This window comes from Apis dorsata, unplaced genomic scaffold, assembly GCF_000469605.1.
Source record: "Apis dorsata unplaced genomic scaffold, Apis dorsata 1.3 scaffold_37, whole genome shotgun sequence".
NCBI lineage: Eukaryota > Metazoa > Arthropoda > Insecta > Hymenoptera > Apidae > Apis > Apis dorsata.
The window spans coordinates 505,708-520,217 of NW_006263339.1; the positions used below are offsets into that span (position 1 = coordinate 505,708).

General features: G+C 29.3%; 1 protein-coding gene across 2 annotated transcripts in view; it reads left to right on the forward strand.

Moving 5' to 3' along the window:
* LOC102675850 (diuretic hormone receptor-like) overlaps nucleotides 1-14,510 on the forward strand; it is a 62,334-nt gene that overhangs the window by 33,283 nt on the left and 14,541 nt on the right. For both annotated transcript variants that reach the window (XM_006608443.2, XM_006608442.2), the window contains exon 2: nucleotides 9,358-9,547. In XM_006608443.2, the coding sequence (XP_006608506.1) occupies nucleotides 9,358-9,547 (190 nt within the window). The remainder of the gene's footprint in view (nucleotides 1-9,357; nucleotides 9,548-14,510) is intronic.

Consider the following 14,510-nt stretch of genomic DNA (forward strand, 5'->3'; position numbering starts at 1 on the left):
TCACTCACTAGCTTTTCCGGTGTATAAGCTGGAAATATTTATAAAAAGCGCAGCAATGTTTCGATTGAGACACATCGAGCACGGCGGTAAATATTTGATCTGCGACTGAGAAAGGGACAAAAATGGAAATTACGAGAGAAAGAGGTGGGAAATGTTTAAATATTCACCGTTTCCATGAAATGATGACTAATTTGATCTTCGTCGAATGAAGGACATTGTATATCGATCGTTATTATCATAATGCAACATATGAATCTTCAACGTGACACGATAAATTCTATCGTTGCAAATTACTTGTAAATTACTTGTAAATTATTTTGTGTATATCATGGATTAAGAAGATTAAATTATTATCGTTTCTGTCGAAGTGAAATAATTAATGTGACTCGAACATTTGCAAAATATTTTAAAAGAAAAAAACAATTGTTATTAACAAATGGAATAAGATATTCATGATCAAACAAGAAGGAAATATATTTAATATAAATTATATAAATTATAACAGTTGAAATTACAAATAAAATTACTTCCATAAATTACTTCGATAATTTATTATTCAAAATAATAATTGCAAATAATTATAATTTTAAATGATCGAGTTTACATGAAAAGATCAACTTAATTACGAATAAATGTTATTCAAGCATTTTAATAATCATTTAAAGTAACTTTATTCGAAATATTTAACTTTTTTACTTTTTCAACTTTAGATTTATACCCAACTTTGAATAAGTGAATCGTGAATCAAAATAGTGGAATGTGACAATTATTAGTCAGACAAGATAGGATAAGTAGTATAAGTAAATCATTGATGAAAACAGTAGAATAAGAGAGACAGTGATCGAACGAATTGAGTCAAATCGATACACGAAGCAAATCATTAAAATAATAATAATCATCCAAAAAAAATCTCAAACAACATCTTTTTTGCCTATCAAATCAAATTGATTCGTTCGAGGAGACAACACAAGGAGTGAAAACTATTAATATTACGAAGAAATTTGGAGAAATCTCAAAGGGTTGGAATAAATTGAGAAGGATCGAAGGAAGAATCCTTTCGTTCCAAAAAACCTTTTCATTGACTTTTGAAAAAGATTCGATTCGCCCATCCTCTTTCATCTCTTTCCTTCATATTTTTGCGTATGTTTCATCAAACACGGAGAGACGAATCTCTACGGGTTAACGTGACATGACGTTGTATCTGTGTGCGTCTGTATTTCGAAACATAAGCGTGCAACGCAAAATGAATATCGATCACGTGCACTAGGTAGAGGGTTTAGATCCGAGAATTATTCCGGATCAGGTAGAATTATGGATTATAAATGGTGGATTGCTTTGAAACCGGAATACGTTACGAGTGTTAACATCTTGTGTAGCTGACTTACGCTTCGAGAAATTGCACGCAGGAAAGAATCCATTGTGATGATGAGTACACAGAGATGTATATAAATACGTATTAAAATTAAAATTAATTTTTAACTTTTTAACCTTTTTTTTTAACTTGTCGTTTTTTTTTTTTAAGTAAAATTTAAAAGTTCTGTAAAACAACTCGAAACATGTTCGACGTTGTCGCTTCGATTTAAAAAAAACCAAACGATCGATATTGGAAAGCTTGGTTGTAATATTTTTCTACCGTGTAAGAGACGACTTAAAAGTAAATAGTCGAGTCGAGCTGTTGCCCGATTTTTATACTTCGGTCAACGTCAAAAGGTAAACGATGCGAACGACGCATAATGAAAAGTTGGGGAAAAATGCGTGCATCGGTGAAAAATGAAAACAGTTTTCACGTATCCCAGATCTTGCTGTACAATGTCTTCGTTCGAAAGTTTAATTCGGAACAATTGTGACAAATATTTGAGTTGAATCATGTTATAAATTGAAACGTATAGATATATACAGGGTGTCCGTTAACCGAAATTATTCCTCAAGCAACAAGTTTTCCTTTGCAGAAAAATTTTCGTTTTTACGTTTTCCTTTTTTCAACGAGTGATTAAAACGTAACGAGCATAAACAAGTTCATGCAACAAAGTGTAGTATCGAATATTATATTTATTTATTTTTGTTGGTGATATATGATAAATTTGTATCGATAAAAAAAATATTTGTCACATCGAATACTATAGTTTATTTATTTCGTTCGTGACATAATAAATTTGTATCGATAAAAAAGTATTTGTTACATCGAATATTATAGTTTATTTATTTCGTTCGTGATATATATAAATTTTTATTGATAAAAAATATTTGTTACGTTCAACACACTTTTTTGTTTTTTTGTTATTTTAGTAATAACTCGTTAACAAAGCTAGCAAACGAAAGTTTCTGCAAAGGAAAATATTATTTGAAATTACCTCAGAAATCTGCAGTTAACGGATGTTCCCTCTTTTTTGGAATGCCCTGTATACGCATTGAGCCAGCTAATTCATCATTTTGAAATTGAGATTAGCTTGGTAACTTGGTACATTGAGATTATCCATTGCCCTGTATACACCGAGAGATTTAACGTATGATTGATTTAACAACTTGAACTTGAACTAGAGTAAAACTTATCAATCTGTAAATTATGTTAGAAAAATGATAGAGAAATTTTTAGAGGAAATAATCTTGGAACAAATTTTTCTCTAGACTTATTTTCCTCTGAATAATTCCTTTTCAAAGAGATTAAGTGATTTATCTGGAATGAAATCAATTTATATTTTATATAATTAAATTTTCATACTATCAACGTTACGAAGAAGTAAGCAAACAAAAATTGATCAATCTGTAAATTATATAGAAAATATGATTCGTAGAGAAATTTTTTAAAAGAAATAATCTTGGAACAAATTTTTCTCTAGAATTATTTTCCTCTGAATAATTCCTTTTCAAAGAGATTAAGTGATTCATCCAGAAATCAATTTCTATTTTAAGTAATTAAATTTTCGTATACTTTCAACATTATCGAAGTAGTGAGCAAAGAAAAATTGATCAATCTGTAAATTATATAGAAAATATGATTCGTAGAGAAATTTTTTAAAGGAAATAATCTTGGAGCAAATTTTTCTCTAGACTTATATTCCTCTGAATAATTCCTTTTCAAAAAGATTAAGTGATTCATCTGGAATGAAATCAATTTATATTTTATATAATTAAATTTTCATACTCTCAACGTTACAAAGAAATAAGCAAACAAAAATTGATCAATCTGTAAATTATATAGAAAATATGATTCGTAGAGAAATTTTTTAAAGGAAATAATCTTGGAGCAAATTTTTCTCTAGACTTATATTCCTCTGAATAATTCCTTTTCAAAGAGATTAAGTGATTCATCCGGCACGAAATCAATTTCTGTTTTACATAATTAAATTTTCGTACTATACTTTCAACGTTACAAAGAAATAAGCAAACAAAAATTGATCAATTTATAAATTATATAGAAAATATGATTCGTAGAGAAATTTTTTAAAAGAAATAATCTTGGAATTTTTAATCTTCAAATTTTTCTCTAGTCTTATTCCTCTGAATAATTCCTTTTCAAAGAGATTAAGTGATTCATCCGGAACGAAATCAATTTATATTTTATATAATTAAATTTTCATACTCTCAACGTTACGAAGAAGTAAGCAAACAAAAATTGATCAATCTGTAAATTATATAGAAAATATGATTCGTAGAGAAATTTTTAAAAAAAAATAATCTTGAAGCAAATTTTTCTCTAAACTTATATTCTCTAGACTTATATACTCTGAATAATTCCTTTTCAAAGAGATTAAGTGATTCATCCGGAATGAAATTAATTTCTGTTTTAATTAAATTTTCCTACTGGCTATACTTTCAATGTTACGTTATTAACGGTGGAATTGTTTTGCCAAAGTGGCGAGCAATCCCTTATGCGGTGAAGATATATGTTGTATAATTATAACTCGAGCAATTTTAATGACAACTATTTGAATTGAGTACGTGTGATTGTCGTAAGTTAATTTAAAACTTGTTCATACACCAAGTTTTAATTTATAGTAATTTAAATGACAAATCAACTATTTGTTTATACTCGTTTTGATTTTAACATCTAATATCTAATTTGTGTCTTGAGCTCGTGGAGAACAAAATATTATATGGTGGAAAAACAAAAATTTCCGATACTTACGGAGTATATATTCTTTTAAAGAGGATCAAGTTTTTAAAGATAATGGTTAGGAAAACAAGATCATTAGCTCCATTGAATCAGCTTCTTTGTTCTATTTTTCGAGATAATGGGGAATCACGAGGATGGAAGAATCGAGATTTGTTCTTTAATTATATAGCAAGCAAGTAATTAATTTCAAAAAGTAATTTTTTCTTTTCTTTCTCTCTAAATCACTTCCATATATTTTTATGTATCATAAATTAATTTCTCCAATATATATATCTTTTCATCTTTTTTCAGAATTTTTTCCAACATTCCAAATTTTTCGAATTTTTAATTTTGTATCAAGAGAATAGTGAACGAAAGAATGATACGATGTAAATGTTTCCCACGAATTGTTTCCAAAGTCGAAAAATTGTTGGTTGAAATTTTCAATTTTCCATTTCAAAAGAATATTTCAAATTTCTTGGAAAATGCCCGATAAATGTCTCGAGTAGTTTAAGCAAAGATCTCGAGTAAAACTATCTCGAAACTTTCACGATTTTGCTCTCGTGGCCATAGAGATAGAAGAAGGGACTACAATTTCCACGCGGTTAATCTCGTCACAATAGGAAACGGTTGGTTTACGCTTCCTTTCGCCCCTTTTCAAAACTAACTTTTTCCATTTTATGGGCAAATAATGATCGAGCCCCTGGCAACGGAAGCAAAGTTTCGCGTTTCCTCGTTTCCCCGTAAAACGGGATATTTCAATTATGGACGACAAGCCGGCTGAAGGATGAGAACTCGAAGGAGGAGAATAACGATAAGGATCGGAGGGAAAATTTGAAAAGGAAGCATAGTTCGGTTCGTATCTCGTTAACGGAGATACAAAATACAGGATTGTCTGGATGGATGTATATAATCATTTTATTATCAAGAATAAATAATACGCGTGATATTTTCCTTAAGTTTTAATTGCACGTGGATTTAGCTAAATCAATCGATCATATTTTTATATTTATACGATGACTTTTATCATTTTGATGTCTGTTCTTGTCTCGAAGCGAGATAAGTAGTGTGGATCAGCAATTGGTCGGACACGTGGAACAAGAGAAGGAAGAAAATAAAAATAGAGTAGGAAAAAAGGGGGCTGTTTAAGTAGAATGAAATAATCGAGGTGAAAAGTTTTTTTGTCAAATATTGTTAAATTTTATTAATAAATGAATCTAGAAAAAGGAAGTTCAAGTTTTCAAAGAAAAATATTGTATTTGATATTCAAATATTCCAATAGAAAGAATTCGAAAAATAGATAGATATTATTCGATACTTTACGTTGGAAATTATTTGAAAGATTAGAAAAATTTCTTTCGATTATCGACAAATTTTTCTTTAAGAAGGATAACTATTGGAATTTTGATTACGATTAAAAAAAGAAAAAAGGAAATACATCGCGATGAATTTTCATACAAATTTTCCTATTTATAGATTCTAAATAATTGAATATTTCGAAACGAAGCATCGAATAAGCAAATTATCGATGAACAGTGGTTGATGGCATAAACGTCAAAAGTGACGGCAATTGAACTTGCACAACAACGAAAATATTTCCCAATAACGCGTCTAGTATTATTTGTAAATTTGCCGTTCGATTAAAATTCTCGCTGCATTTTTGTTTCTTTCCTTTTTTTTTTTTTTTTCTATTTTATAAATTGAAAATTTCGCATAAATTTTTACACCTGGCCCGTTCTTTTTTTTTCTTTTTTTTTTTTTATATCAATTTTTTGAAAACACACACGAAGCGATCGATAATTTAAATGGAAATTAGCGCGAAGCATTTATTTCGTTTTCGCGACGAGGAAGAATGTCAACGTTATTAAAATTAAATCCAACGGATAAAGAGAAACAAAATTGATGTTTCGAACTTCTTTGTTAAATTTTGTTATTCGATTCGTTGCTTTGTTCGACGACAGATGGAGGGATGAGAAAAAAGAACGAGAAAGGGCTTTTCATTTCCACGCAAAACGAAATGAAAATCGTTTACAAGATTGATCGTGTCCGGATAATCGATAGTTGTATCGCGACGAATTACTTCGTTGCGATTAGATAGATGTTTTCCAGGTGTATTTCTCTCCCCTTCCCTCTCTCTCCCTCGTTGTTCGTGACCTGCCATTCGAGAAAAGGAAGAACCGGATGTTTTGTGCGGCAACTGGAATGCGACGTGTCCGTCGTATAATAACGAAAAAACAAAGTAAAGTGGCAACGACGATGCGCCTCTGGGACGAAATTTGATCCAATAACAACTTTTCGCGAACGAAAAATTTGAAATTTCAACGTTTGTTCGCCGACTGTTCCTACATTTTATTTCGAATGGGTTCAACGTTGGATTCGATGTCGTGCAGAGTGTTGGATAGGATTGTTAGTTGAGAGGAGAAAGAGAGAAAGAGAAAGAGAAAGAGTTTTAGAAGTTGAATAAGTAGTATAAGTCGGTCGTTTGTGAGACAAGTAGCGTGGATCGGTCATTTGTCAGGCAAACGATAAAGACTGAAAATTTAATAATTGAAGTTACGAATAAAATTATTTTCATAAGTTACTCCGATAATTTATTGTTCAAAATATAATAATAATTGCAAATATTAATTCTAAATGACCGAGATCAGATGAAAAGATCAACTATAATAACTACGAATAAATATTATTCAAGAATTTTAATAATTATTTAAAGTAACTTTTAAATTTTTTTTTAGTTATTTTATGATTTTATTATAAATTTTTAATTATTTTTTTCATTGGATTAATGTCCAATTCTCGATAGGAACGAGATAGTCGTGATCAAACGAGTAGAATAAGATAGTCATTGGTTAGGTAGTAGTAGAGGTCAGCCATATCGATCGAAAACGAGATATTTCGATATGAAAGATGTTACAATTCGAAATCACGTTTATTTCTTATCCATTATTTCTGAAATATAATTTAAGAGATTAAAGATGATTCTGATTCTTCGTGGAAAAGAAAAGACCAATTTTATCAATTTTAAATTAAAATTTTCTGATTATTAAAAATTATTAAAAACATTCAAAAGATCACCACATAATCATTACGATCAATCGTAACATTGTACAGATATATTGCAAAGATATCCTTTGTTGAATTTTTGAAAATAGTGTCGTAAAACCATACACGTAGGGTGTAATATATACAGGTTTACAGGCGACACGACGTTATGAGATTTTTACTGAAAAGAATTATATAACTCTTGTGATATAAAGCAAAATGATAGAATATTATATTCGGCCTGGAAACTTTTTCCAACCAACTTGTCTCTTGCTTATTTCCAAAGAAACATTATATCCAACTCGGAACAAAGGAAACGACATACGAGATAAAGTTTTTCTCGCGTGGAAATCTCGAAATTGTTGTTGTACCTTTCTACAAAAACAAAGATAATTCGATTTAGTTCCCATCGTGTATCTTGATAATTAATTTTCGAAACGTCTTTGGATTGGAGGAATATCTCGATGAATTGAGAAGAGAGTTTTAAATTTGTTCTCGTATTCTCTGATTAACGTTTTAATAAATGGCAATAATTACAAGTTCTCTCGTTCGATCGATTAAAAGATAGAAACGAGGCGCCGATAAGTCTTCTCACTTTCAAACTTTTCTTCCTTCATTAATCACAAGACTATTATCCGTGGATAATTAAGGATCGCTCTTGTTTTAATTGCTTAAACGTGTTAAACTCGTTCCCCCTTTTATTAATTATAGATTTTCTTATTGTAGAACTTTAAGAAAATTATATTTGAAGGATTTTTACAAATTTGTTGTTATTCATTTGCGAAAACAAGGATACGTGATATAATTTATTTATAATTTAGCTCATAAATGTGAACGAAGAATATTTAAATTAGTTGGTTTTATTTGTTGGTTATTTTTAAAAAATGTATTTATATATATATATATATATTATCATCAAATATTTATTAAAAAACAATAGGAAAAATATTCTTCTTTCGTCAAAATGAAAAACTGCGATCAATTATAATTTCTCTTCCAATTACTTGATTAATTAATCTTTTTCAATACTCAACTTGAAATCTAATTTCAAACTAATAATTTTATTAATTGTTAATAAAACTTATGGATTGTAAATCTATAATAAAAGAGATTGACAATGATGGGTTAATTAATAGAAGATCTTAAAAATTTATTTGCGACGTAAATATAGAGAATCTCAAATATCGAATATGAATAAATAATGGAATAAAACAACAGTTAAATTGGTCGTAGAACGGCGAAATCGCTTTTAATTATTGAGAAGGAAAATGGTAAAGATCGGTATAAATTAAGAAACTCGTTTTACGTCGAATGACCTTTTTACCATAGTCTTATCGATTAATATTTTTTTAATAGCCGTAAATTATATCAGATAACTGTGATTCCCCAAATATTCTGACACCGTTACCCTGAAAATTTGTCGATTTTAACCTCCATTTAAACATTCTACTGCATTCTCGTTCAAAATTTATTCATTAAAAAATTCACTCTTTAAAGAATTATATTGCATTTATAGACAAAAAAAAATCTGAGGGAAAAAAAAGAATATTATGATATATTTACATTAATTAATGTGTGAAGAATATGAAATAATATGTAAAATGGAAAACATTAAACAATAATATAATATTTGCTTTTTAAAGATAGTAATATTTGTAATATAAGAGAAAGAAATTTTTTTAATTAATTAAAATTTAATTTTAATTAAAATACTACATTTATCTATATTTAAAATCATAATAAAAGAAGAATTGATGTAATTAATTTATAGTATTTATATTACTTTTGTCCTTTTTTACCTACAGTAGCTTCTCGTAAATCATTTATACAATCTACAATCAAAAAACAATAAAAAAGAAAAAATAAATCGTGATCCCAAACTAAAAACAAAACATCAAATTCAAACAATTTTATCAAACTTTATTCATTTGTATTATATTCAATAATATAAATCAATTCAGAGAATGCAAAACATTTATATTATAAAAAATCAAAGATGACCATTCCACCAGCGAATTCTAATTCGTCGAATCTTCCTCACGAAATCTCTCGAATTCTTCTACCGGAAATATTGCTTCAATTTTTATGTGATTTTTATGCTCAGTAATTTTTCCGACGAATCTCTTTACCGAGTGTCGATAACGTAATCTCAGAAAGAAAAACAAAGCGTTAAATCGCGAATGCTAAACTAATAGAAATCGATCTCGATTTTTTTTTTTCAGAGAACGCGAGTCGTTGGTGCAGGATAGACGGTATCTGGAGCAACTATAGCAACTATAGCCTCTGTCGAAATCTTCGCGAGCCAGCGATCGAGGGCGGTGCAGAGGTTATCTCGACGACTATATATTTCGTCGGTTATAGCATTTCGTTGATCACCCTGATCATCGCTGTCTCCATTTTTCTGTATTGCAAGTAAGTGGTATACATATAGCATTATTCCTCCATTAAAACACTTGTTGATTCCATATGAAAAGTAAAAATTGACCGGAGAAAGATGGATTTTTGATGAAAAAATGCATTTTTTCATGTTCCAATTTTTAATTTATTTTTAAAAAATTTTGAAACATTTATATTTTTCGTTAATTTTAATTCTCTTGGATGAATTAATTAGAATTAATTAATCTTTTTTTTTAGCAAAAATTAACGAAAAATGTAATAATTAATTCTCGAGCTCGAATCAATGTTCAAATAAATAGAATTTCAAGATAGAACTAAAGTTTATTGAAAAGCGATGATTGCATAAAGTGAATCATAACTTTTTCGATTGTAATCGATTAAAATTTTCTAACTTATGATATCAAATTTACACGAAAATCAAACTATTTTAACATTTAACAAATGATATTTTAACCACTTATTTAAAAAAATCTCAGAGAAAAAATCAACTCACAAAAACATCTATATTTATTCAATTCCTCCATCGCACAAATTCAATCAGCATCGCGCTCAAACTTTAATTTCTGTCTAAAAATATCCGTGCTCGACGACAAAGAAAGACGATATATTCCGTTCCTCTCGTTTCCATATCAATTCGTAAACGGAATCCAAAATGTAGCGCGACGCGGATGCATCGCGAAATCGATAAATAATATTCCCTCGCGAATATTCCGCGCACGATTCGATCTGCATCTTGACAAAGGGAAAACGCGATTAAATCTTTCACGCTTGCGCGGTAACGAACGAGAAGGCAGAGACGCATTGTTTGTTAACCACACTGTATCGAGTTTCCACCGCAATCGGAAATTGAACCATCGTCGAACGAAGGAATTCAAAATAATGTAATAAATTCTTTCTACGTCTTTTTTCGTGGAACGAGAGGAACGATTGTTTCAAACATGAAAACTATATATATTTAAAAGAACGAATGAAAATCGAGATATAAGCTTTGAAAACTTTATTATTTAGCTTCGCGTGGAAACTAGCTTTAAGGGATGAGCGGAACTGCGAAATAACTGGGTTGAAAGTGGAAGATTGTGCCATGGAAATTCGATTGGGATAGATTAAATTGAAATAATTCGTTTTTGATCGTTATACCTTTCTTTTCTTTTTCTTTTTCTTTTTTTTTTTTTTTTTTTTTTTTTTTTTTTTTTTTTTGATACGTGGGCAGTGAAAAGTTTTTTATTATTTTTTATGGGAAATACGAGATGGAAAATCGAAAACAAAAAATTTGAAATTTATAACTGGAAATTTGAAATTTATAACTGAGTGAGATAAAAATTTTGAAGCAGAGATAAATCTTTTGTTCTAATTGTTTCAAATTTTTTTGTATTTCGGTGTTTTAATATATAGATTAACGATAATAATCTTTTTGTTATTTCTCTTCTGAAACAAAACGAAGTTTAAAAATTAGTAGAAATAGAATTCTGAAAAAGTAAATTTAATCATAACCAATTTTATAAAGGAAAAAAAAAAATAAATTCATGAAATTTAAATTCGAAATGAAAAATAAAAAACATTTATTTATTTTTTTCTCTTAACAAACCACTTTTCTCGAATATCTTCGTAAAAGAAAGACACTCGAGATACGCTATTTAGATATTCAAATAAAGGAAATATATATTCGCATACGAAATTAAAGAAAAAAATGGAGGGAAAAAAATAAGAAAAAATGCACCTGTAATATATTATATATACATATCGCGCATAATCCTTCAGTTTCGCTTTGCATATAATATTGGGTCAATTTTTTTCATGGCTTCCTATCGCCATGAATCACCCTCCTGAGTCTCTCTTTTTTTTTTTCTCTTTTTCTCCTCCACTCTACCTACTCTCAATTTTATTCGTGAGGCGCACGCTCCTAAATGGTTCCTTTGAAAAGTAAAGCTTTTTAACCGAGGAACACTTTAGGCTAATGCGATGGTCGAAATGTACGATTGCAATGGATCGATTGCAAAAATTCCAATTCCTTTATACATCATAGGAGAATCTCCTATGATTTTTCTCTTTCAGATTGTCTTGCAATTTCACTTGGATTTTAAATTTATGTGACACGAGTCAACAACGTAACTATACATAAGAAAATTGATTGAAAGTTTCGTTGAAGATTTATGTATCGTCATAATGCATTACAAGATTCACAAAAGTCAGAGAAACAAATTAATCGTTCGAAAATTTCTTTATATTTCTTTTATCTCTTTTTGAAGAAAGATTTATGATGAATTGTGATACTTGTTATTTTTTTGTTAATAATAATTTTGATACGTGAAAATTGATTGAAATGTATCTTTATTTTTATTGAAACGAGATTTTCTTTGTTATAATTTATTTATTTTGATATTATCTCCTTCAAATTCACATTGGCTTACACGAATGATTTTACAGACATTACTTGGGGTTGTAAATTAATGTAAGCTTGACAGTCTAATGGATGACTATTATCCTAGTCGTAGATTAATGCAAGATGGATAGTAGATTATGTGAATAGTTCATAATAGAGAAATCTGATATAGGTTAAATTAATAATGAAAATAAATAAGTGATGACGTTTCAAACTCGCGTATGATATAATGATTTTTTTTTTTTTTTTTTCATGAAAAAGTTTCAAAATAATTCGAAACCGATATTTTCACGAAATAAAAAGATTCGAAATTATGTTCAAGTTTCATCAGAAAACGTGGAAAGGATATTATACGTGGAATCGTAAACAAGTAAAAGATAATAATTCACGATATCACGATTCTCCTCAATATGGAGGTAATTAGTCGGCATTATGAGATATATAGTCGGCCGAGTGTAATTATCTCTTCCTAAGCTTTGAAATCAAAATCCCGCATGCAAAGAGAAATTTCGGCATATGGACGAGGAATATGGACCGAGTGTAGTGCTCGAGAACACGGATATTTTATTAAGAGCATTTGCAATTTGAAACGAATTCCCATATGAAAAATTCATTATTTTCACTCACGGATGTATTATTAGGCTCTTGTATACTAAAATTGTATACTTGTATACAATAATATTATATAAAATTATATTATAAATTTTATTTATTATATCATTTATCATGTTATGATAAAATTTTAATTCAATTTTTATTACATCAAGTCATAATATTTAATCGAAATAAAATTCACAAAATTTTATGTATTTTTCTTGATCAATTTTGCATTTCTTCGTTCTTAATTGTCAATCTCGAGATTTTGAAACTTATAGATACATTACGGATATATAAAATTTTTACAATGAAGTGGATTAATGAAATGGAGCTTAAATATAGATTTGTCTTATTCTTCAAATATCATAATGCGTACAATATTCATATCATGCGTATTCTACAGATTTTTGTACTAATCAAATTCTTCGTGAAATGCATAATCACTTATAAAATATCATTAATGTAACAAGGATTATAAATAAATACAATAATATTAATCGAATTGCATAAGAAAACTCTGAATACATCATCATCAAATTATTAAAAAACATTATTCTTCCATTACACTACAATTATTAATTATAATAAGGGAATGAAAATTCTAATTAAATGAATAATAAAAATTATTAAAACACGGAATAAAAATTGGGAAGAAATAAATAGAATCGTAGGTTGATTTACGAAAGGACTAAAGAAAACAGCGGAAACGTTATATCATCAGGAGCAGATTTTTTTTCTTCGCATCGTTACCACAGGGACCCTCCTCCATTTTATTTGATACGCTCTTCCTTTGTTCTCCGTCCATTGCATCCTATGCGCCGTATGTACGCTTAACAATTAATCGGGCTTTTGCAAGGCAACCACTCTCACGGCTGTTGAAAAGCAATGGATGTTGCACACCTCGGGATAATTTGCTTTAAATTCGTGCCACCGATTGAACGTTATATAACGGAGAAGAAGATACTTTTGTATCGGTTTTGTGCGAATGAAAAGAATGTACGGTTTAATTCAATGAAAACATGAAAATACTCGTTCGAATTTAAGCGCGAAATCTTGCGAAAAATAATTTCGAACGAGTTTTACGAGAATTCCATTGCATCCACGAATGTCTTTCGAATCTTCTTTTTCTTTTTTTTAGTCATGGATATTCTCGAGTAATTTTCGTAACAATGGTGATTTATATTATGAGGCTTAAAAAGGAAATTTCGAGTAAAAAATTTTTGGCGGGAAGATGAAGTATTTTAAATTTTACTTCGTATGATACGAATTCTGCTGGAATTCGAATTAGTTTATACGAAGTGTAGTTTATTTATTGTATATAGAATCATGCCAAAGAAAAAGGATAACACTGAGAGATTAAAAGTAGCAGCTCTTTTTTCATTTCTTGTCCACTATTTGCAATTCTAATCTAAATATCTGACGAAATTAACGCTTCTACTTTATAATTCCAAATATATACATCTTCTAAACGGTTATGTTCTGATAACGGGAAGATAAAATCGGAAGGAATTTAACGAGAAATTATCGTCTCCTCCTTTGTCTCCGTAATATCGTGCAGCTGAAACGATCCTCGCGAAACACAACGCAATACACGAGCGTTACGCCATATCTGATTCAGGAATTACATCGTTGGCTGACATTCATGGACGTAAATCATGGTTCTGGCAAATGGTTCGTTCCTCGTGAAACCTCGTTCCTCGTTGTACCTACGATTCTCTACGCGATTTAAATTACGGGATTTTAAATTTACGAAAGAAGGAAAAATTGTTGGTTTATTGGTTAAATAGCCGCGCTTATTACAGGTAGAAAATGTCGTTGCCTTTGTCAATTCTCTCCTGTTGCGTACTGAATATCTTGAGAAAAAAGAATTTTTTTCAACATCATTTCAAAACTCTACGCAAAGTGAAGATTTAAGTAATTGAAAGAACAAGAAAAAAGAGAAATTAAAAATTAAACATTGATGTAAATAATTTGCATTAAAATCAAAAAAGAATTCTTTTC